This window comes from Neophocaena asiaeorientalis, unplaced genomic scaffold (genome assembly GCF_003031525.2).
Source record: "Neophocaena asiaeorientalis asiaeorientalis breed wild unplaced genomic scaffold, Neophocaena_asiaeorientalis_V1.1 scaffold186, whole genome shotgun sequence".
NCBI lineage: Eukaryota > Metazoa > Chordata > Mammalia > Artiodactyla > Phocoenidae > Neophocaena > Neophocaena asiaeorientalis.
In genome coordinates, this window is record NW_020172504.1 from 49,627 (window position 1) to 72,691 (window position 23,065).

At 33.6% G+C, this 23,065-nt stretch overlaps 1 protein-coding gene across 7 annotated transcripts in view; it reads left to right on the top strand.

The window, feature by feature from the left end:
• BRWD3 (bromodomain and WD repeat domain containing 3) overlaps positions 1-23,065 on the top strand; it is a 117,231-nt gene that overhangs the window by 27,753 nt on the left and 66,413 nt on the right. For 6 of the 7 annotated variants that reach the window (XM_024738224.1, XM_024738226.1, XM_024738225.1 and 3 more), the window contains exons 7-11: positions 16,481-16,641; positions 17,940-18,161; positions 20,404-20,504; positions 21,002-21,072; positions 22,034-22,134. In XM_024738224.1, coding sequence (XP_024593992.1) covers positions 16,481-16,641; positions 17,940-18,161; positions 20,404-20,504; positions 21,002-21,072; positions 22,034-22,134 — 656 coding nt within the window. Of the gene's footprint in view, positions 1-16,480; positions 16,642-17,255; positions 17,354-17,939; positions 18,162-20,403; positions 20,505-21,001; positions 21,073-22,033; positions 22,135-23,065 lie in introns of those variants that run through there. The other variant, XM_024738231.1, reaches the window with a different exon arrangement.

The following is a 23,065-nucleotide window of genomic DNA, read 5'->3' on the forward strand; positions in this document are numbered from 1 at the left end:
CAAAATTTTTTTTTTTTTTTTTTTTTTTTTTTTTTTTTGCTGTACGCGGGCCTCTCACTGTTGTGGCCTCTCCTGTTGCGGAGCACAGGCCCTAGATGCGCAGGCTCAGCGGCCATGGCTCACGGGCCCAGCCGCTCCGCGTCATGTGGGATCTTCCCGGACTGGGGCACGAACCCGTGTCCCCTGCATCGGCAGGCGGACTCTCAACCACTGCGCCACCAGGGAAACCCTGCACAATATATTCTTGTAGCTTATTTATTTTATACAAAGTAGTTTGTACCTCTTAATCCCCTACCCCTATTGATGATATTGTGTTTTTAATTTTGGTTTCTGCATATTCATTATTAGTGTATAGAAATGCATTTGATTTATGTGTGTTGATCTTATTTCCTGTGACCTTGCTCAGCCCACCTATTATTTCTAGGAGTTTTCAATCTCTTTTAAAACATATTCTATCTTCCTTTTTTATACTATAGTTTTGGGATTATATGATTTGGCAGATGTAATTATGATATGGTTGGTTTGGGCTAGAAGATTTGGAACACAGTTTGCCTATTGGTGCAAATGATAATTTTTAAAATTTTTTCTCTCATTTTCAGAAAAACTGTTATACAATATTGGTTAAGAGATCAGCCTCTGAAGTCACATTGCCTAGATTTGAATCCTGGCTCTGTCACTTACTAGCTTGGGATCTTGGAGAATTTATTTAACCCCTTTATGCCTCAGTTTCCATGTCTTTAAAAAGGGGATGTTAATAGTACTCACTTTGTAGGGTTAACTAAGTTAAACATATAAAGTGCTTAGCATAGTGCCTGGCACATAAAAAGTATTAAATAAATATTAAGTTTTATTATATAACAAGGGATTTTTTAGTCTACTGTGGTTGGCAATGTATGGATAATATAATATTTTTGTATGTATTTTATTATTTTCTTTAGCATAGAGATTACTATCATTAGAGTAACCGATCTAATACCAAATGTTTCCCTCTTCCCTCTACCCTACCCATTTTGGAGTGTGAGAACATTGAAATTCTAGAGAGGAAAGGAAAGGGAAGAAGAATAGGAACTAAGCTTCACAGAAACTAAACCTTACTGTGCTAGATGTTCTACAAAATTCATGTCACTTAGGTGGTATTTTGCCTGTTTTATAGATTTTATAGATAAGGAAGAAGCTAGGCCTCTTGTTCTTTTCTCAATACTATGTTGCCATTTTACTCCATTATTCTGCCAAAATAGGGGGAATTGGTAGAACCCATTCTGCCAACACCTGTTGAGCTACTTGCCTGGCTCTTTGATTTTCCCACAGGATTACTATTGTATATATCCTTTGCCCTGCTCTCCTTGTGTGTCAAACACGTGTCCTCATTTATATTGAATAGTGACTTGGTACCCAGAAAAACAAGGGGTGAGTTCACTGCTTTGACCCATCAGTATCCTTTATTTGGTGGGGGGTAAACATTGCTGATATGTTTAAACATAAAGCACTAACTGAGAGGTAGCTGTGGTATAAGAAAAAAGAACATTGGACATAAGTTCAAGTACCCTCATTCTCTGTTAATTATCACCTGTATGACTTCGGAAAATTTGCTTCACCAACCTGGATCATAGTTTATTTATATGTAAAATGAGTGATTAGAGTAAAAATTAATCTTTAAAGTCCCTTCAAGCTCTAGCACAATTCTATAACATACACTAGTTCAAAGAGAGAAAGGTAAATCATGGTTGTGTGTAGATTACTTTCTAGGGCCTCAGAAATGCTGATTAGCCTCTCAGAATCTTCACTAGTGTTGGCTTGCATTTTTCCTTTCTATTTATTTATTTTTGACAAAAACATATTGTATACATTTAAGTTGTACAACTTGGTGTTTTGATATATGTCTACCATGTGAAATGATTACCACAATAAAAAATAAACCTGTTAGTTACCTATCATGTTACCATTTTTGTGTGTGTTATGAGAACACTTAAGATTTACTTTCTTACCAAATTTCAAGTATACAGTAGATTATTATTGACTGTAGTCACTAAGCTGTATATTAGATCTCCAGAATTTTTTTATCTTAAAACCGAATGTTTGTACTCCTTAAACAGTATCTCCTCCTCTGTCTCCCCCCAGCCTCTGGCAACTACCATTCTACTTATTGTTACTATGAATTCAACTTTTTAAAAAAGATTCTACATATGAGTGAAATCATGTAATATTTGTCCTTCTCCGTCTGGTTTATTTCACTTAGCATAATGTCCACCAGGTTCATCCATGTTGTCATAGACAGCAGGTTTGCATTTTCTGATTGCCAAAGGCAGCTGTTTTTCCTGTCTCCTGCATTTCCTGTGTCTAGAATTAAAGAGCACAAAGCTCAGTTACGTTTTAAATGTAAATCTCAATGAAAAATTTCATAAGACAGAAAATGATTACAAATATTAAATTTCTAATTGTACCTGTGGGCAAATGTCTCTTCCTGTGGTTGAATCAAATGCTTATTTGAGCCTATGCTTTTTACAAAAATGGGCATTTTTAATGCACATTTTTAAATTGAAATATATTTGTTACACATATAACATTGTGTAAATTTAAGGGTGTACAACATGTTGGTACATTTACATATTTTAATATGATTGCCATTGTAATGATAGTTAGCACCTCTATCACGTTACATAATCATCATTTCATTTTTTTTTTTTAAAAGTTAACCACAATAATTATTTTTAATAAATGTTAAACTCAGTAATATCCATGCATTCAATAAACATTTATTAACTACCAATATAAACAGATTCAGCCAACTGATGGCACTGCATCTTTTTTTTTTTTTTTTTTTAACATCTTTATTGGGGTATAATTGCTTTACAATAGTGTGTTAGTTTCCGCTTTATAACAAAGTGAATCAGCTATACATATACATATGCTCCCATGTGTCTTCCCTCTTGAATGGCACTTGGAATGACTCTTCACACCAGCCAGTAAGAATCTGTTTATGTGAAGATCTCTTTCCTTTTTTCTCCTTTGTGCTTCATCTGGTTTTACCGGCTCACAGCGTGCTCCCCGCCGGCCCTTCAGACCAGAGTTCCGGGTACAAAACGCCTTCCCGCACCTCAGCCGCGGGGCCATGTGCAGAAGCGCGGCACACAACACTCAATCCAAGATGGCGGCGGCCCATCATTTCATTTTAATGATTGGAATAATTAAGTTCTAATGTCAGCAAGTTTGATAATTATACAACAGTATTGTTGTCTATATTCACTATACTGTGCATTAGATCCAAAGGATTTATTTACTTTTTACTACGTTTGTACCCTCAACCATCTGTCCTATTCCCCTACTCCCCAGCCCCTGATAACCACCATTTTACTGTCTTTATATAGTACTTGTCTTTCTCTGTCTGACTTATCACACTTAACATAAAGTCTTCAAGGTCCATACATGTCAGAAATGGCAAGATGCCCTTCTTTATCATGGCTGAATAATATTCCATTGTATACCACAACTGCTTTATCCATTCGTCTGTTATGGGTACGTAGGTTGTTTCCATATCATGGCTATTGTGAATAATACCAGAATAAAAGTGAGAGTGAATCTCTTCAATATTTTGTTTTCATTTCCTCTGGGAATATAGTAAAAAGTGGAATTCCTGGGTAATATGGTAGTTTTTTTTTCTTTTCTTTTTTTTTTTTGGCTGTGCCGTGTAGCATGTGGGATCTTAGTTCCCCAACCAGGGATTGAACCCATGACCCCTGCAGTGGAAGTGTGGCGTCCTAACCACTGAACTGCCAGGGAATTCCCTGGTAGTTCTATTTTTAATTTATTGAGGAACCTCCGTATTGTTTTCCATAGGGGCTGAACCAACTTACATTCCCACCAACAGTTCCCTTTTCTCCTCATCCTTGCCAGTGTGTGTTATCTCTTGTCTTCTTGATGATAGCCATTCTAAAAGATGTGAGGTGATATCTCGTTGTGGCTTTGCTTTGCATTTCCCTGACAATTAGTGATGTTGAGTACCTTTTCATTTATCTGGTGGGCATTTGAATGTCTTCTTTGGAGAAATGTCTGTTTATTTCCTCTGCCCACTTTTTAATCAGATTTTTTGTTATTGAGTTTTATGAGTTCTTTATATATGTTGGATATTAACCCCTTATCAGATATGTGGTTTGCAAAAATTTTCTCACATTCTGTAGGTTGTCTTTTCATCATTTTGATTCTTTTGCTGAGCAGGAGCTTTTAAGTTTGATGTCCCACTTGTTGATTTTTGCTTTTGTTGTTTATGTTTCTGGTGCCATATGTGAATAATCATTGCCATGAACAGTGTCAAGGAGCTTCTTCCCTACATTTTCTTTTAGAAGTTTTATGGTATCAGATGTCTGGCACATTTTGAGTTAATTTTTGTGAGTGGTATAAGATAGGGGTCCAATTTCATTTTTTTGCCTGTGTTTATCTAGTTTTCTCAGCACCATTTTTTGAAGGGACTATCCTTTCCCCATTGAGTGTTCTTGGTTCCCTTGACTCTGTTTTTGAATATTAGTTGACCATACATGGAAGGTTATTTCTGGACTCTCAATATGTTCCATTGGTCTGTGGGTCTGTGTTTATACCAATACCATACTGCTTTAATTACTATAGCTTTGTAGTATAGTTTGAAATCAGAAAGTGTGGTATATCTGGCTTTGTTCTTTCTCAGGATTGCTTTGGCTATTCTGGGTTTTTTTTGTGGTTCCATACAAATTTTAGGATTGCTTTTTCTGTTTCTTTGAATTATGCCATTGGAATTGTTTTTACTGAATTTTGAATTTTATTTTGAATTATGCCATTGGAATTTTCATAGGGATTGTGTTGAATCTACAGATAGATATGGGTGGCATGGACATTTTAACAATCTTTGCATCCATGAACATGGGATTTCTTTCCATTTGTTTATATCTTCAATTTCTTTCAACAAAGTCTTGTAGTTATTTATTTATTTATTTTTGTACAAATCTTTTACTTCCTTGGTTAAATTTACTCCTAGGTATTTTATTGTTTTTGATGCTATTGTGAATGGATAGTTTTGTTTTCAGATGTTTTATTATTAGTGTATAGAAATGCAACTCATATCTTTATGTTGATTTTATATCTTGCAACTTTACTGAATGTGTTGATTCCTTATAACATATTTTACTTGAGTCTTTGGGATTTTCTATATATAAAATCATATCATCTGCTAATAACAACAATTATACTTCTTCCTTCTCGATTTGGATGTCTTGTAGTTCTTTGTCTTACCTAATTGCTCTATCTAGGACTTTTAGTACTAAACTGAATGAGAGTGGTGAGAGTGGGCATCCTTGTCTTGTTCCTGGTCTTAGAGGAAAAGCTTTCAATTTTTCACCATTGAATATAATGTTAACTATGGGTTTGTTGCATATGGCCTTTATTATGTTGGTATGCTCTTTCTGTACCCAATATGTTGAAAGTTTTTATCATGAAAGGATGTTGTATTTTGTCAAATGTTTTTTCTTCATCTATTGAAATGATTATATGATTTCTATGCTTCATTCTTTTAATGTTATATATTATATTTATTGATTTGCGTATGTTGAACCATCCTTGCATCCTAGGGATAAATTCCACTTAGTCACTTTCTTTTTTTAATTAATTTGTTTTATTTTTGGCTCTGTTGGGTCTTTGTTGCTGCATGCGGGCTTTCCTTTCTTTAGTTGTGGGGAGCGGGGGCTGCTCTTTGTTGCCGTGCATGGGCTTCTCATTGCGGTGGCTTCTCTTGTTTTGGAGCACAGACTCTAGGCACTCAGGCTTCAGTAGTTGCGGCATGTGGGCTCAGTAGCTGTGGCTTGCAGGCTCTAGAGTGTAGGCTCAGTAGTTGTGGCGCACAGGCTTAGCTGCTCCGCAGCATGTGGGATCTTCCCGGACCAGGGCTCAAACCCGTGTCCCCTTTCTTGGCAGGCGGATTCTTAACCACTGCGCCACCAGGGAAGCCCTGGTCATTTTCTATGATTCTTTGAGTGTGTTCTTGAATTCTGCTTGCTAATATTTTGTTGAGAATTTTTTACATCTATGTTCATCAGGGATATTGATCTGTAGTTTTCTTTTCCTGTAGTGCTCTTATCTGCCTTTGGTATCAGAGTAATCCTGGCCTCATAGAATGAGTTTGGAAGTGTTCCCTCCTCTATAGTTTGAAAGAATTTGTTAAGGACTGGCATTAATTCTTGAAATTTTTGGTGGAATTTCCCTGTGAAACCACCTGTCCTGGGGTTTTCTGTGTTGGGAGGTGTTTGATTACTGATTTAGTCTCTTTACTTGTTATTGATCTGTTCAGATTTTCTATTTATTCCTGCATCAGTGTTTGTAGTTTATGTGTTTCTGGGAATTTATCCATTTCTTCTAGGTTATCTATTTGTTGGCATATAATAGTTCATAGTAGTTTCTTATGAACCTATGTATTTCTGCAGTATCAGTTATAATGTCTCTCATTTCTAATATTATTTTCTTCACTTGTTTTTTCTTAGCCTAGCTAAAGTTGTCAATTTTGTTTATCTTTTTGAAGAACCAGCTCCTAGTTTTGTTGAACCTTTCTATTGTTTTTCTGGTCTCTATTTCATTTATTTTCACTCTGATCTCTATTATTTCCTTCCTTCTGCTAACTTGGGGCTTACTTTGTTCTTCTCTCTAGTTTCCTGAAGTGATGTTGTTTATTTCCAATCTTTCTAATACATGAATTTATCACTATAAACTTTCCTCAGAACTGCTTTTGCAGCATCTCATAGGATTTGATATGTTGTGTTTCCATTTTCATTTGTTTACAGATAGTTTTTTTGTGTCCTTTTTGATTTTATCTTTTACCATTGGCTGTTCAGAAGCATGTTGGTTAGTTTCCACATATTTGTAGACTTTCCAGGTTTCCTCTTGTTGTTGATTTGTAGTTTCATACAATTATGGTCAGAAAAGATAGTTGGAATGATTTCAGTCTTAAATTTGCTAAGACTTGTTTTGTGTCCTATCATATGATCTATTTAGGAAAATGTTTCATGTTCACTTGAGAAGAACGTTTCTTCTGCTGCTATTGGATGGAATGTTCTATATATCTGTTAAGTCTATTTGATCTAAAGTATGTTCAATTCCAGCCTTTCCTTATTGATTTTCTGTCTGGGTGATCTATCCATTGCTGACAGGGGGCTATTAAAGTCCTCTAGTATTGTTGTTTTGTTGTCTGTTTCTCCCTTCAGACCTGTTAGTATTTGCTTAATATATTTAGGTGCTCCTATGTTGGCTGCACATATATTTACAATTGTTATACTTTCTTGATGTAATGACTCCTTTTATCATTATATAATGACAGTCTTTGTCTTTGTTATCATTTTTGGCTTGAAGGTCTTACTTTGCCTGATAAATGTGTCTATCCCCACTTTCTTTTGGTTTCCACTTGCCAGTAGCATCTTCTTCCATCCCTTTAATTTGAGCCTATATGTCTTTAGAGCTGAACTGAGTTTCCTGTAAATGGCATGTAGCTGGGTCTTGTTTTTTTACCCATCCAACCACTCTATGCCATTTGATTGGTGAATTCAACCATTTACATTTAGAGTGATTATTGATATGTAAGGCCTTACAACTGCCATTTTATTGTTTGCCTTGTGGTTGTTTTATGTCTCCATTGTTTCTTTTTCCCATTGTTTCTGCCTGCCTTGTAAATTGTTGATTTTCCATGGTGGAATGCTCTGTCTCTCCTATTTTTAGTTTCATGAATGTATTCCAGATTTTTGCTTTGTGGTTACCATGAGGTTTACATAAAACATCTTATAGATTAAAAAAAAGTCCATTTTATGCTGATAGCAACTTATCTTCATTCACCTTTAAAGATTTCCACCCCTTTTCTCCTCCACTTTTCTTTCTTTCTTTTTCTTTTTTTTTTGGTCGTGCCATGCAGCATGTGGAATCTTAGTTCCCCAACCAGAGATTGAACCCATGGCCCCTCCAATGGAAGCACAGTCTTAACCACTGGACCACCAGGGAAGTCCTTCTCCTCCACTTTTCTATTTTCAATTTCACTATTTGCCTCTTTTTATGCTGTGTATTCATTATCAAATTATAGTGGTTATAGTTATTTTTAATAGTCTTTCCCTTTAACCTGTATCTAAAGTTAAGTGATTAACATACCATTCTAATATGGAATTACAGTTTTCTAAATCTGTCCATTTTTCTCCTTTACCAGAGTATTTCATATGTCATCATCTCACTTTTTAGTTCTTTCATTTCAGTTGGAGAACTCCTTTTAGTGTTTCTTTACAAAGCAAGTCTAGTTGTGCTGAACTCCCGCAGCTTTCGTTTGGCTGAGAAAACCTTTATTTCTCCTTCACTTTTGAAGGATAACTTTGCCGTATAAAGTATTCTTGGCTGGCAACTTTTATCTTTCAATAATTGGAATATGTCAGTCCACACTCTCCTGGCCTATAGAATTTCTGCTGAGAAATCTGCTGATAGGCTAATGGGGTTTCCTTTGTAGTTTACTTTCTCTTTTCCTGTTGCTGGCTTTAATATTCTTTATCATTGATTTCTGAAATTTTCATTATAATGTGTCTTACAGAACATCTTTTTGCATTGTGGTAATAAGGTTTTCTATTAGCTTCATGTACTTGTATGTCCAAGTCCTTTCCCATGATTCGGATGTTCTCAGCTATTATTGTCCAATTAGTTGTTCATCAGAGGGGAGAGAAGAAAAGAAAAACTCAACTATTATGATGCTGATTTCATTCCCCTAATGCACTTTAAATTTGGATTCTGCTACTGATAGCTGTGTCTTAGCAAGAAATCATGTGGAGTATGAAATTCTATAATACTCATTTTAATTCAACATTTTCTTTATTAAGTATATAAAATATAAAACCTTAGATTTAGTATAAAATAACAAATATTTTATACTTTATTACAACTATCCCCAATTTTAAACTAATTTACTACTTTACAGTTTTTGTCCTCTGCCTGTTATATAATTGTTTCAGTATGTTTTAGCTTAGGCTTTCTAATCATTTTTTGGTCTAATAATGTTCTATCTTTCATGTATGAAGATAATAGAAGGAAATGTGCTTTGAGGTATTTTTCACAGAATTTATGCACTTACAATGATCCTTCTATTTATTTTTGCTTACCAACCTAGGTGTGTTGATGTGATTGACTGAATTTAGGAGAACAAACTGTGTGGTCTTGAACTATTGTAGGAATAAGCTGATGTACTAATACAGTTTTTTTGGTACAACAACCCTGTAATAAGTCCTCAGTTTGGATTTAATGTTGTTAAGTGTCCTTGTTATTGATCCTTCTATTTCTTTTAAGTTTTTTATATCACCATTTAATATTTGAGAGTCTAGTACTAACCTTTGAAGTCAAGAGAATAAATAGTATATCTTGTGCCACACTCAACAAATGTTCTAAAATAGACACACTTTTTTCTAACAATATAATTTTATAGGTTATTGGTAGATTTTACTTTTTTCCTATAAAATGGTGGGATGGATAACTAATGGAGAGGACAGTGAAAAAACGAGTAACGTAAGAAAAGAAGCACATCCTTATAATTCAGGATGCCAAAAAGTGAGGAAGGCAAAGCTATTATTGAAGACTAGATGAAAAAAGTCAGTCTGGTTCTAACCTTATTAATTTGGGACACAGTGTTCCATATTGTAATTTTGAAACAAATAGAATTTGATTACATAAAATGGTGCATTAATATCCAACATATACTAGAATATTATACACTTCAAATTATGATATTTTTCTGTTCCTTTTTTCAAAGACCATTCAGTATTATTAATTTCTAAAGGTAATTAAATAGCATTTAAAATATTAATAGAAAAAATAGATTTCAGGAGAATCTTTATGTGCATTTTATTCAGTTTTAATTAATTCTTTAATATGTTCTTCATAAAATTTGAGTCTTCTTGTGGGATAACTGTGACCTTGTATTCTCTCCCTTTTACTGTTCATTACCACTTCTAATTTATGTGGAGAAAGCACAGGAAATTAAGCCAAAATAAGTTAATTTTACTGTTTGTTACTCGCACTAGTAAAATTACCCATAAGAAAAAAATTATGATGAAGTATAGCAGGTATAACATAGGGAAAAGATCCATAAAGGAGGAAGTGACCAGCAATTCATGATAGAAAACATACAGGGTAGGCAGAATATTTACAAATATTAGATATAACGCAACAAAGTGAACTAGAAAATTTAACATAAAGACATTCAAAACTTGTAATGGTATTAGTACTTAAAATGTGATGAGTGGTGATATTTGGTCCTAAACAAACATATCTAATAGGAAGGTAAGGAGTAGCAGTGCATGTTAAATGTATTTACAAATCCATAGGCCAAAATGTGGCTGTGCTATGAAAAACTGTGTAGAGATTGAGTGAGAAATTTATATTGGATTATATTACAGACTGGATAGTATGGATGATGCTTTCCTAATGGAGAGGTAAAAAAGCAGGATATCTATATCAAACTAATAATGAATGTCCTTTTATTCCTCCCCACTCCAATTTAGTTATTATGTTGAGCCATTTAAAATTACTACTTCTATTTGTAGAAAATGGTTGAATATCAACAATTTCATATGGTTCAATCCATATAAGAATACCCCCAAAACACCTTTAATGTTCCAATTAGCATATGGGGAAGGAACCTATAGATTTATTAAAAAGGAATAGATGGAATAAATTTATAACTAAAATGTAAGTGCTGGGGATAATTATATTTTGCTTTAGTCTTCTCTATCAAAGAGGAAGATCTCTAAACTGTAAAGGATAGAGCTAGCATGGTTAAAAGAAAAGAAAACCCAAGATGCATGAGTACCTAGCTGCTTTAAGAGTCCCAAATGAATTAAGTCACAGTATACTAAGCCAGTTTTCACTGGCAGGTATTCTTTGTGAAATCAGAGTAGACAAGAGAAATGGAAATGACCAATGGACAAGTATACAATAAGGGAACAAAGAACAGATCTTTAAATTATTGATCGGTGAACTTAGCTTTAACCCCAGGAAAATTTTAGACAGGCTTATTTAATAAGTGGTTCGTGTACTTTTAGAAAAGAAGGAGGTGATCGCTAGAACCTTAAATACATTTACTAGAAAAGAATGTTAAACTAACTTTAATCTGACTATTAGATAGCATAAGGCAGCTGTTTTAGAAAACTAATGTAGTCTTTGCAATCTTATATTGCATTTATAGAGGCATAGCTGGAAATAATCCCCTGTACTCTGTGCTTATCAGACCACTGGGGAAATTTTGCTCAGTTGTTTTTTTTTTTTTTTTTTTGGCCATACCACGCGGCATATGGGATCTTAGTTCCCTGACCAGAGATTGAACCCGCACCCCCTGCATTGTACGTGTGGAATCTTAACCACTGGACCATCAGGGAAGTCCTTGTATTGTTTTAAGAGGCTCAGACATTGATGAACTAGAGACTTACCTTACCAGAAAAAAGCAACCACAGTAGTATTTATGGTGAAAGAATGCTTTTTTCTATAGGGAATGATAGGAAAGAAAGGTGTTTGTAAATTATGGCTGTGAGTAATATAGAGGAGACCTCACATGTTGAGAGAAGACTTAAGGCACAAATGATAGCTATCTTTAAATATTTCACGGGTTACCATATAAAAAAGGGATTTGACTTTTTTTTTAAGTGTAGCTCTCAAGGGCTAAACCTGTGATTCTCTAGAACTTGGAGGGAAAGAAATTGAGCTCAGTGAAAGGTAGAGTCTCTGCAAAATTAGAGCAGCTCAACATATAAATCATTCATTTTTGAGAAATAATCTCTTTACTAGAAGTGTATAGGCAGAGGCTGAATGGCTATCTACCAGATACATTATAGAAAGGATAATTTTGTGGGGAGGGGAGTTGGACTAGAATTGGTAGTTCCCAAATTTGGCACAGCATCAGCATCACTTGCAGAACTTATTAGAAAAACACATTTTGAGAGATATATATTTCTGCAGATCACTTCATTAAAGTATCTTATTCATTCCTGCAATTGAGTAAACGATGAAAGCTTTTTGCCCAGTGGAATAATGTAAATTCCACAAGGATGGGAATCTTGTTTGACTCGTTTATAAGTTGTATTCTAGTATCTGTCACAGTGCTTTAGCTCATAGTAGGTTGTCAACAAATACCTTTTAAAGAGAGAAAGCAATTATTCCATTTGTAGCTGTTTATTAATCTCTGTGACTTAAAAAGTTTATAAAATACACTGAATAAGTCTTATCTTGTTATTACTTGAATCTTTAAGCATTTTGGTCTCTTGTTGGGTTAGTTCATATATCATGTTTTAGAGAACAGTTTGGAAACTTATCCTACAAAGATTTAAAGAAAAACACTTAGGAAACAGTGGATTCTGAATGTAATATTTCGTATTTAAATACATTTTATATGTATGTATATTTGACTAGTTTATCTACTAATTGAATTTGTCAGCATTGCTAAATACAAAGAAATTATTGTGACATCAAAGATGTTTTTCTCAAAAGTTCTTAATGTATTTCAAGACAAGGTTGGCATGTTCACATCAGTACTCAAGAGAAAATGCTCTGTAGCTGATTGTTCGAAACTATTACCGTATCAGCTCCCCAGATAGAAAGGTGTCATAATTAAGGTGTACTATTTTTCAAGATTGCCAGATCCTTAACAACAGTGGATGGAGAAGCAGGCATTTTGTTCTGACTAAAATTATGTTGATTGATTGCCCCGTTCTAACCAGTGTTTTGAGGGTTGTATTGTCATTTCACTTTTGTAACTTTGAGAGCTACATTCCTTAGTAAATTGAAGCTGAGATAACGTTTACTCTTTATAGTGTTTTTGAAATACTTAAATAAGTAATCAAGGTAATTAATTATATATACTAAAACTTATTACATACCTTTGAAATACAGTAGGTTTTAGAAGGCTTAATATTGAGATTGCAATAATGAATAGTGGATATATTGGCATAGGATTGTGGGATTTTTAAAAAATTTATTTGTAGTTGTTTCTCATTAATACTTCATTCTACTTTGTTAGGGTGAAAGTTTAAATTGCTCATCTCTAATCTTGCATTCTGCTTATAATAGAAGAAGAAACAATGCATTCAAATAGTACATTTGATAGATATTTATTTTTTAATTTTTTTAAAAAAGGGTATATATTTTATTTAATTTATTTATTTATTTGCTGTGTTGGGTCTTTGTTGCTGCATGCAGGCTTTCTCTAGTTGTGGCGAGCAGGGGCTACTCTTCGTTGTGGTGCATGGGCTCAGTAGTTGTGGCTCGCAGGCTCTAGAGCACAGGCTCAGTAGTTGTGGTGCATGGGCTTAGTTGCTCCGTGGCATGTGGGATCTTCCCCGACCAGGGATCAAACCCATGTCCCCTGCATTGGCAGGTGGATTCTTAACCACTGCACCACCAGGGAAGTCCCTTATTTTATTTTTGACTGTTTTATTTTTATTTATTTATTTTTTGATTGACGTATAGTTGATTTACAATATTAGTTTCAGGTGTATAACTGATTCAAAAATTTTTATAGATTATACTCCATTTATAGTTATTATAAAATATTGGCTATGTTTCCCTTTGCTGTACAATATATCCTCATAGCTTATTTATTTTATACATTGTAGTTTGTACCTCTTAATCCCCTATTCCTAACTTGCCCCTTCCCCCTTTCCTTTCCCTATTGGTAACCACTAGATTGGTTACCAATGGTCTATTCATATTTTCTATTTCTTCCTGGTTTAGTTTGAGGAGATTGTACATTTCTAGGAATTTGTCGATTTCTTCTACATTGTCCAAATTATTGGCATATAGCTTTTCATACTAATCTTGATAGAGACATTTAAATACAACACAGTCATAATTGTGTGTGTGTGTCCCTTTATTTTATTACTACTTTTGAGGAAAGGAATAAGGACTCTAAGCATCCCTCTCCCCCGAAGGAGCTATATAATATTTATGCTAGAAGAATGAGATCTACTTTCTAGTAAAATACTCAAGGATTGGTCAAAAGTGAACTCTTTTTAATTGTATTTTTAAAGTCAGTTATCAGCCATTACAAATTTCAGAAAATGTTCTTGATAAAGGATTCTTTAGAGATGTAAGAAAAGCAAAAAGCATCAGTACTGAAAAAGAGTGGCTAAATGGAGAATACATGCAAAAGAGTGTTGACAGAACTCCTTATTGTATATAGAGCCTAAGACCTGTTGACATTACTAAATGACTGAGAAAAATGTATAAATATTATCATCTCAGGTGCTATATGAATAAACAAAAATCGCTGAGATAGGAAAGAAGGAATATTTGATGATCCTGCTGCCGAATATGCGATATACCATATATAGGAAGTTTTTGAATAGCTGTTAGTGGACTAGAGAACCTAATAGAAAACTTGTGTTTAAGATAAAAATGTATTATTAGAAGAGTGTTAAGTGAAACTTAAAAAAATCTATACTTTTATCACAAAGCAGTTGTTTTCATTTTTCTTTCTAGTCTTTATACATATATGTATGTATTTTTTGTATAATTTAAATCATAATCTACTTACAAGTTCATATTTTATATTTTTTGCTTTGTAGTTCCTAAATCGTTCCACATTGATGGAGTTTTCATATTTTAATTATTAATTTTTACATAATAGTCCATCATATATTCTGTAATTCTGATTCTTTCTCTATCTCTGCTTTTCTGATATTTTTCTTCATATTGATGGTGTTTTTTGTTTTTAAACTTCAAACTGGTTTTCAACCAGGGGCAGTTTTTCCCCAGGAGATGTTTGGCAATGTCTGGGGATATTTTTGCTTGTCACAAGTTGTTGTTGGTGGGGTGTTAATAGCATCTGGTGGGTAGAGGCCAGGTATGCTGCTAAACATTCTACAATAGACAGACCCCCACAACAAAGAATCCTCAGTCCCAAATTTCCAAAGGCCAATAGTTCCAAGGTTGAGAAATCCTTCCTTAAAAGTAACACACCTTTTCCTCTATATATTTACAGAATATGAATGTAAAAAAAGCAAAGCAGAAGTAATGGTTGACTGTTTCAAGGAACTCAGAGCAGTAAGAAATGTTTGACTGGAGAGGGAAGATTGCTAAAGTCTAAAAGTTATGGTGCCTGCTCTTCCCATCTTAGAGTTGTGGCCATTTCTAGAGGTTGACATGGGAAGCAACTGCCAAAAAGGAAACCTGTTACCTAGTACTGATACTTATGGATTTTCCACCATTATTTATTCAGCATCTCGACATAAATACTAAGATTTCTAATGTGTTCTTATGATTTGCATTCAAAGTTGGATTTTTCTATTCATCATTCAATTTTTGTCATTTTATCAGTTTGAGATGGCCAGTGGATTGACCGTTGCCTGAAAAAGATTTCATTGCTCTTAAGATTGAGATGTTGAAACGTTTCTTATTTTTGATTGTGGCATGCTTCTAATTGTACTAATCTAGCTACAACTCAATTCTTGCCTTAATTTTGCCTTGTTTCAACATAAAGCTATTATTATTTATACTATATTATTATGAAGTATGGTAAAATTTTGCCTTGCCTCAAGGTCACTTTAACTTTTAAGGCTTCTATGTTTTGATTAAAATATAATATGTTGGATGCTGAATACTTCAGTGTATAAGGGAAGACTGGTGGAATGTCACAGAGGAAGTAGGTGCTTTGTATATCCTTATAGGGAACAAGATCTTCGTTTTAGGGAAGTGAGTAGAATCCAGGTGGTATTTGGAGGAGAATTTTGCAGATTTATGCTTTATTCTGGCTGCTTTTTAAGAAAATTAGAACACAAAACAAACAAAAAAGGAGACAGGATCTAAGATGACCTTATAAGAGATGAATTCTCAAAAGTTCATTGATTAGAGGGAGAGTCTATAGTTTCTGAAACCAAAAAGGGGGAGAACCTATAGACAAGTCTAGAAAGGATTGTTTGTTACTGAAAATCTATGTGGTGTTATAGCTTCCTTCCTCTTTTTACTGTATAAATCTCTTGTATTACTCTTGAATTTTTAGGCGCAGCTGTTTACAGGGTGGATGGGTGTGAGAAGGTAGGACAGGAGTTCATAAAATTTCCTATATACATTTTAAGATGTATTATACTTAACCAAATACTGTTTTTATTCTAAAATTCTTTCATGTTATGGTAAGATTTACCTATATATATTTAAAGTTACAGTGTCTTTGACTGAAGTATACCAAGAAAGGCAAAATGGGATTGTACTTGGGAAACCATAGTAAGGTAAACAGAAAATCAGACTTCTGGGATTTGAAAGAAGAGTACTCTTAGTGCTTTGTGGTAGTGAACTTGAGTTCATAAAATCATGAAATGTGTGATGGAATTTAGACTTCTCACAGCGTAGAATTGCCATGGTGTGTGTACCCTGTTTTGTTTCATCATAATACTGATGATTTAACTTCATGTTAAATGTAGTTTTCACTTTTAGGTTTTAAGAAGTGAATCCCCTGTTTTCTGTTTTTCAGTGAATATCACCTCTGCCAGGCAATTAACCGGATGTAGTCGCTTCAGCCATATTTTCCCTTCATCTGCTTACCAGCACATTAAGATGCATAAAAGAATTCTGGGGCACTTGTCATCTGTCTACTGTGTAGCATTTGACCGAAGTGGGAGAAGAATTTTTACAGTGAGTTTAAAATTAATGATACTATAGCATATTAGAGATTTACAACAATGGAAGCTAGGCTTCATGGCATTGAATTATGCTTTGTAAGCAGTTCTTCCTTTTTAGACACATGCATGCAAGAAAAGATGAGTGGAAATTGAAAATCTTTTCTCTTTCTATATAAGTAAATGGATGAACTATAATGACCTCTATATTTGGGAAATCTAATTTTAAAAAAATAAATCTTCAGGAGGCCTTATATTTTAGAGGTGGTTAATTTATGTGAAACAAGTTTATCTACTCAATTGGTTTCATTCCCTTTTAGCAAACATTTATTAAAATGCATTTTCTATTGGTGCCAGTTCTGCTTAATTAATGATTACATCATCCTTATAGTTGAATAGTTGAACTACATGTTTAGTAATGAAGATTACAGTTATTGTATAGATCTCTCTTTGAATTCAATAGTAATTATTTTTTAAATTGGATTGTTAATAACCAGATCATATTGTGTGCTTTAGAGTACAAAATTGTAGCACACTAATATTTCCAAGTAAAGGCTTAGTCTCATTGTTTCAGTACTAAGTTAATGTAGAAGTGTAGGTAATGGCATAATTTTCTTTTTAAATTCCTAGGCTACAACAAAGGAAGTGGTTTGTATTTTGAGAAGTTCGACTTCTTGGAGTTCATTACAGACTCTTCCATTGATGTTTTCATGACTCCAAAATGCATCACCTAAGTATATGGGTGTTGATGATGATGAGGATGATGATTTTCATCTTTTTATAAACAGATAATTATTAAATAGCTTATCTACCACAGTAGAATTGCTTTTTACTATTTAAAGCTCTTTTGAAATTCTCAGTAGGAAGTTCCACATAATATTTTCCCCAGAGATTATTAACAAAGTCTCATGTTTGCATGTAGATTTTAGGTTAAAGTTTTAAGTATTTATAGAGAAAAAAATATTCAAGCAATTAAGAAAAAAGGCTGTCAGGTGTAAGGAAAGAAATAATGACAGAGATAGTTAATGCCAAATCACTTAAAAGTAAAAAATATTTTGAGTTGTCAGGATTGGTAGTAGTTTTGAGGAGTTATTCACATATGCCATTATCAGTTTGGACAGTGCTTTGTCAGTGCTGTCATTTGGACATATTTTATATTTTCTACTCGCTCCATGTTATATGAAGAAAAGAGACTAAAAAGTAAAGGCTTAGAAGTAACTTAATAAAATTCTCCTTTGTTTTTGCTTTTTCTGTGGGGGGAGGAGGCGAATTTCTGCTTTATTGTAAATCTTCTGTCCTTTTGTGTTGCTGTAGGGTTCAGATGACTGTTTGGTGAAAATTTGGGCAACAGATGATGGGCGCCTTCTTGCTACACTTCGAGGGCACTCTGCTGAAATTTCTGACATGGCTGTTAACTATGAAAACACTCTCATTGCCGCAGGCAGCTGTGATAAAGTTGTAAGAGTGTGGTGTCTTCGAACTTGTGCACCAGTTGCAGTCCTTCAGGGACATTCAGCTTCTATTACTTCCATACAGGTAAGAAAAATAAAAAGATACCTCTAGTAGATGTAATAAGAATGAGAATTCTCTTGTTTTTTGTTACATCGTGTGGATTATACAAAGAAAGGCAACAGAAAAATATTGATTTCTTAAGGGCTTTGTCCTTACCTTGCAGACAGGTATTTTTTAAAGTTCCCTTTTCATATAAATCTGTTCCCTTTAGAAATAAGTAAAAAGGTCATTGAAAAGTTTTTTCAAATGTAGTGTAAGACATCTTCTTTATCTCATTTGTATTTGTGAAGAAGGGAAAAGACGGAATTGCCTTAAGGAACAACACCAGTACCTTTTAGGCAGGATATAAGTAGCTTCTAATTTGAATATTGGCATACTTTGTGTTAATATTTAATGCAAAATGTTTATCAGTTCAGATTTAGTGTGTGTGTGTGTGTGTGTGTGTGTGTGTGTGTGTGTGTGTGTGTGTGTATGCGTAGTTTAATATTAGGGAAATTTTTATTCTTAGTTTCAGTCATTTCTTATTTCAACTAGATGTTTGACATACAATACATTGAGTTTTTAAATATTTGTCCATATAGTGTTTTTACCAGATGTTGGTAGTGAAAGTCCTGGATACTCCCCAAAGAACTTTGTTCTCTTCTTTGTGTTGACAGCAAAACAGAGGAATCCTTCTGACACTGTCTTTTATTTTGGTCAAGCAGATTACTTTTGTGGATGAGATAATTACTCCCATTCACTTTTCTTTGTTCTTTAATCACTAATAAATATGCCAATCAGTTTTTTGTGTGTTATTTAAATAATATATAACCTGTTTATGAGGCCCTAGCAAGAATTAGATTCAACATATATTGGATTTGAACATTTTTATGTCAAATTTTTGATTAGTTGAAATTATTTTTTGGATTTTGTTTTGGAATATTACTAGTTACTTGTGTTCCCACCATCCTATCTGACAGACTGTTTCTGGAATTTGGAGATAGTCTCATACAACATAAAAAATATGAATATTTGTTTATACTGGAAATGTTTATGGAACTGTTTGGCTCCTTCATTGTTTCATTTGCTAGTTTCTGTCTCATTTGATTTATGTGTGTAAGTGCCCTAGAGATCCATGGACCTCTTTGTTATTTTTTTTGTTCTACAAATGAATTTTTTTTTTTTTTTGCGGTACGCGGGCCTCTCACTGTTGTGGCCTCTCCCGTTGCAGAGCACAGGCTCTGCTGGACACACAGGCTCAGTGGCCATGGCTCATGGGCCCAGCCGCTACGTGACATGTGGGATCTTCCCAGACCGGGGCACGAACCCGTGTCCCCGGCATCAGCAGGCGGACTCTCAACCACTGCGCCACCAGGGAAGCCCTATTTTTAAAATTTTTAATTTAATTTTTATTTATTTATTTGGCCGTGCTGAGCGGCTTGCAGGATCTTAGTTCCCCGACCAAGAATTGAACCTGGGCCATGGCAGTGAAAGCTCCAAGTCCTAACCATTGGACTGCCAGGGAATTCCCTATTTGGGATTTTTAAAGCTCACGAGCATGCTAGAGACCCTGGTTTGATTTTCAACCTTTTCCTGTGTCCCAGGTATCAGGAGCCTAGTGGCTTTTCCCTTCTCTGATTCTCTTCTGAGGACCTGTAAAATACTGAGAGTTAGAGCCTGAGAATCCTACATGATAAAGACCATCAGATAGTAGTCATACTTTAAATTGGCAACTCAAGTATATTTTTTTAATCTCTTTTTTCCACAATGATACATACAGACATTTGACCTATTTTATGTTATCCATCAAAACACATGAAGATGATTTAAATTTAAGAATGGTGAAATTTCTATCATACTTCATTGAAATTAGAGTTTAAAGTAAAATGTTAAAACCCCATACTTAGACATTAACTTCCTTATCACTGTTTTAGACTTACTTCTGATGCATGCCTTTTTCATGTGAACTATAAAAAATTTATATGGTTGCTATATAAGCGTGTATTCAGCAGATTTGTAATGATTTAACTAGTAATGACTTTGTTTTTTCTCCATTAAAAGTAGTAAAATAATAATATTAAAGTGTGAGTTGAATAATTTTAAAATAATTATCTTTAGGGCTAAAATATTTTATCCTAAATTCAATGAATGACTTTTCTAGTTTTTTGATATTTTCAAATTTTATAAGGTATTCATTAATCTAGGAAATTTAAATAGCTAATTTCTTGAAACTGAAATTAAGCTTGAACATGAAAGGTTTCTATTTTAATTAAATTTTCTTTTCCAGTTTTGTCCATCAACTAAAGGCACAACCAGATACCTCACTTCTACTGGTGCTGACGGAACTATCTGTTTCTGGCAATGGCATGTAAAAACAATGAAGTTTAAGTAAGTTTAAAATTGGGTTAGAAATTTTTCTTTATCACTTTGAGAGATTCTTGATAGTCCATGTATGTAAGTATATAAATTTATATATGTATGAGTGTGTATGTACATATCCATACCTACTTCAATTAGATGTTAGAGATTTTAGAATAAATTTTTTATGAAACCAATGTTGAAGAGACTATTTAATTTATACACAAAATTTTGATAAGGAGTACTTGTTTCATTTCTTACTCTGGTAAGAACACTTTGAACCTTTCTTCATGATGGTAGTAAGTAACATGGTAATTTCTTTGTAAAGCTAACATAATTATACTGATAGCATAAAGTATATTTGTAAGTTTAAATGTTAACTTCAATAATGGGAATAGCACTTACTACTTCAGTTTTGTGGTTTCTATAATATTGATGATAAATCTGTCAATATCTAGCAGTGTGCTAAAATTCTTGCACATTAAATGAACATGATGAAAAATAAAAACATTTTACTTTTCTCTTAGAGATCGCCCAGTGAAATTTACTGAGAGATCTAGACCTGGAGTTCAGATATCTTGTTCATCTTTCAGCTCTGGTATGTGTAAAAATTGAATGTTTTGAGTATCTAAAATATTGAATAATCCAGTTATAAAAGATTTTTCAACTGTAAAATATTTTTTAATTTTGTGGAGAAAAAATGCATATGTTTGAGAATTAATGGAAACATGCTAAAAATGCGAACAATATGTTATAATAGACCTTTGTAGACTCTAATTAACATGTAATAGATTTTGAGTTGTTTTCTTATTTACAATTAATATGTTTTTATATAATACAGAATTTAGTTGGTAAAAAGTACAGCCTTCCCCCAATACTCATACACAATTCAACACTAAAATCCTGCCCTGACTTTTCAGAAAACATGTACAGTGGCTCCATGTAGAAGACATGTTCACAGTATGTAAACAGTGCTTTTCTACTGCTAAGGATTATGTGCTGGTTAACCTTTTCTTTTTTGTTGTGGTAAAATATAACACGAAATTTACCATTTTAAGAACTTTTTTTAAGTGTACAGTTCTGTGGCATTAAGTATATTCACATTGTTCTACATACATTACCACCATCCATCTCTAAAATTTTTTTCATCATCCCAAAAGCTGCTGAGTTTTCACACTCAACTACTGTAGCCACTATACAGAGAATTGTAGATATAGGTTATTTTATAAATAATTTTGGAACATTATGTTTTTACATAAAATATGAAGAAATGAATTCCTCAATGCCTTTAATGTTTATGATCCAAAGGCCTGTATTTAGTGTATAGTTGGTGGATTTTTGTTGGGTGAATGGTATAGTTGTTCTTTAAATATTCCTCTTGTTTTTCTTGAATTTTACTTATTTTTCCTCAGAAATGTTAATATGTCTTTAATGGTTAGAAAATAACCTTATGTTTCTTGAAGGCTTTTTAATTAACAAGGTAATGTATAACTAAGGAAGCCATCAGAGGGTTTTTAAAATTCTTTGGTACAATGTTTGTTTGTTTTTTAATCCTCTAGGTGGTATGTTCATTACAACAGGTAGCACCGACCATGTGATTAGAATATATTATTTGGGTTCTGAGATCCCTGAGAAAATTGCTGAATTAGAGTCACATACGGTAAGAACAAAATGAGAAACTTAAATATGTTGCTTTCTTTTTAAACACCCCTGGAAAATTGGTTTTATTTCTTCTTTTCCAATCTTTACCCTAATTTAATATAGATTGGTACTGAAACCTATATGGTAAGATGTCTCTTTAGTAATGAAGATCAGTGTGAAATTCTGGATTTAGTATGGTTGTAGTATTTAAGACAATTTCTACCTGACTGTATGGGAAGCGAAAAATATATATTACAGTAATAATTTACAAAAATCCTCTTCTAGCTTGCTTTATTTTATTAATTATATAAGTGTTTGTTACTTCGAAGCCTATACACTTATTAAAAGACACATTAAAGTATGTCTTAGGAAAAAATTCTTTTTACTGAATTTAGCTCATTGATCTTAGTTTGATTATTTTGAGAATGCCATCAGACTCCTGAAATCTAATCCCATTTAGTTATCAAAAACATCCTTCCATACAGGGGACAATTTTATGCTGGGGTGACAGCCATTGGTGCCTGGCATTTTTCCTCCCAAGCTCTTTCCACTCTCCTGTGACATTTTCAGGAATCTTGGAGCCACTACTGTTTATTCAGATCCCTGTGTACCTTTCACTTCTTCCTTCTGTTTATTTCCTTACCTTCTCCAGGTAATTACTTACTGTTGAATATGGGAGTATTTCTGTTTCAGCTCACTGTATATCTCACGTTCCTCATTGTCAAAGCTGTATAGTCAGCATTTGAAAGTACTCAGCTTTACAAGTCTTACTGTTACTGTTCCTACTACTATTGACACTTTATTTGGAATAGTATTAGTACATATCAATAAAGCACACATAATTTCCCTGAAAGATGACTTTTAAAAAAAGATATTTTGTGAGTTCCAGAATCAATCATGTTCCTGAAATTTGTAGTAAAAGAGACCCCGGTTAGAAACCTTTTCCTTGA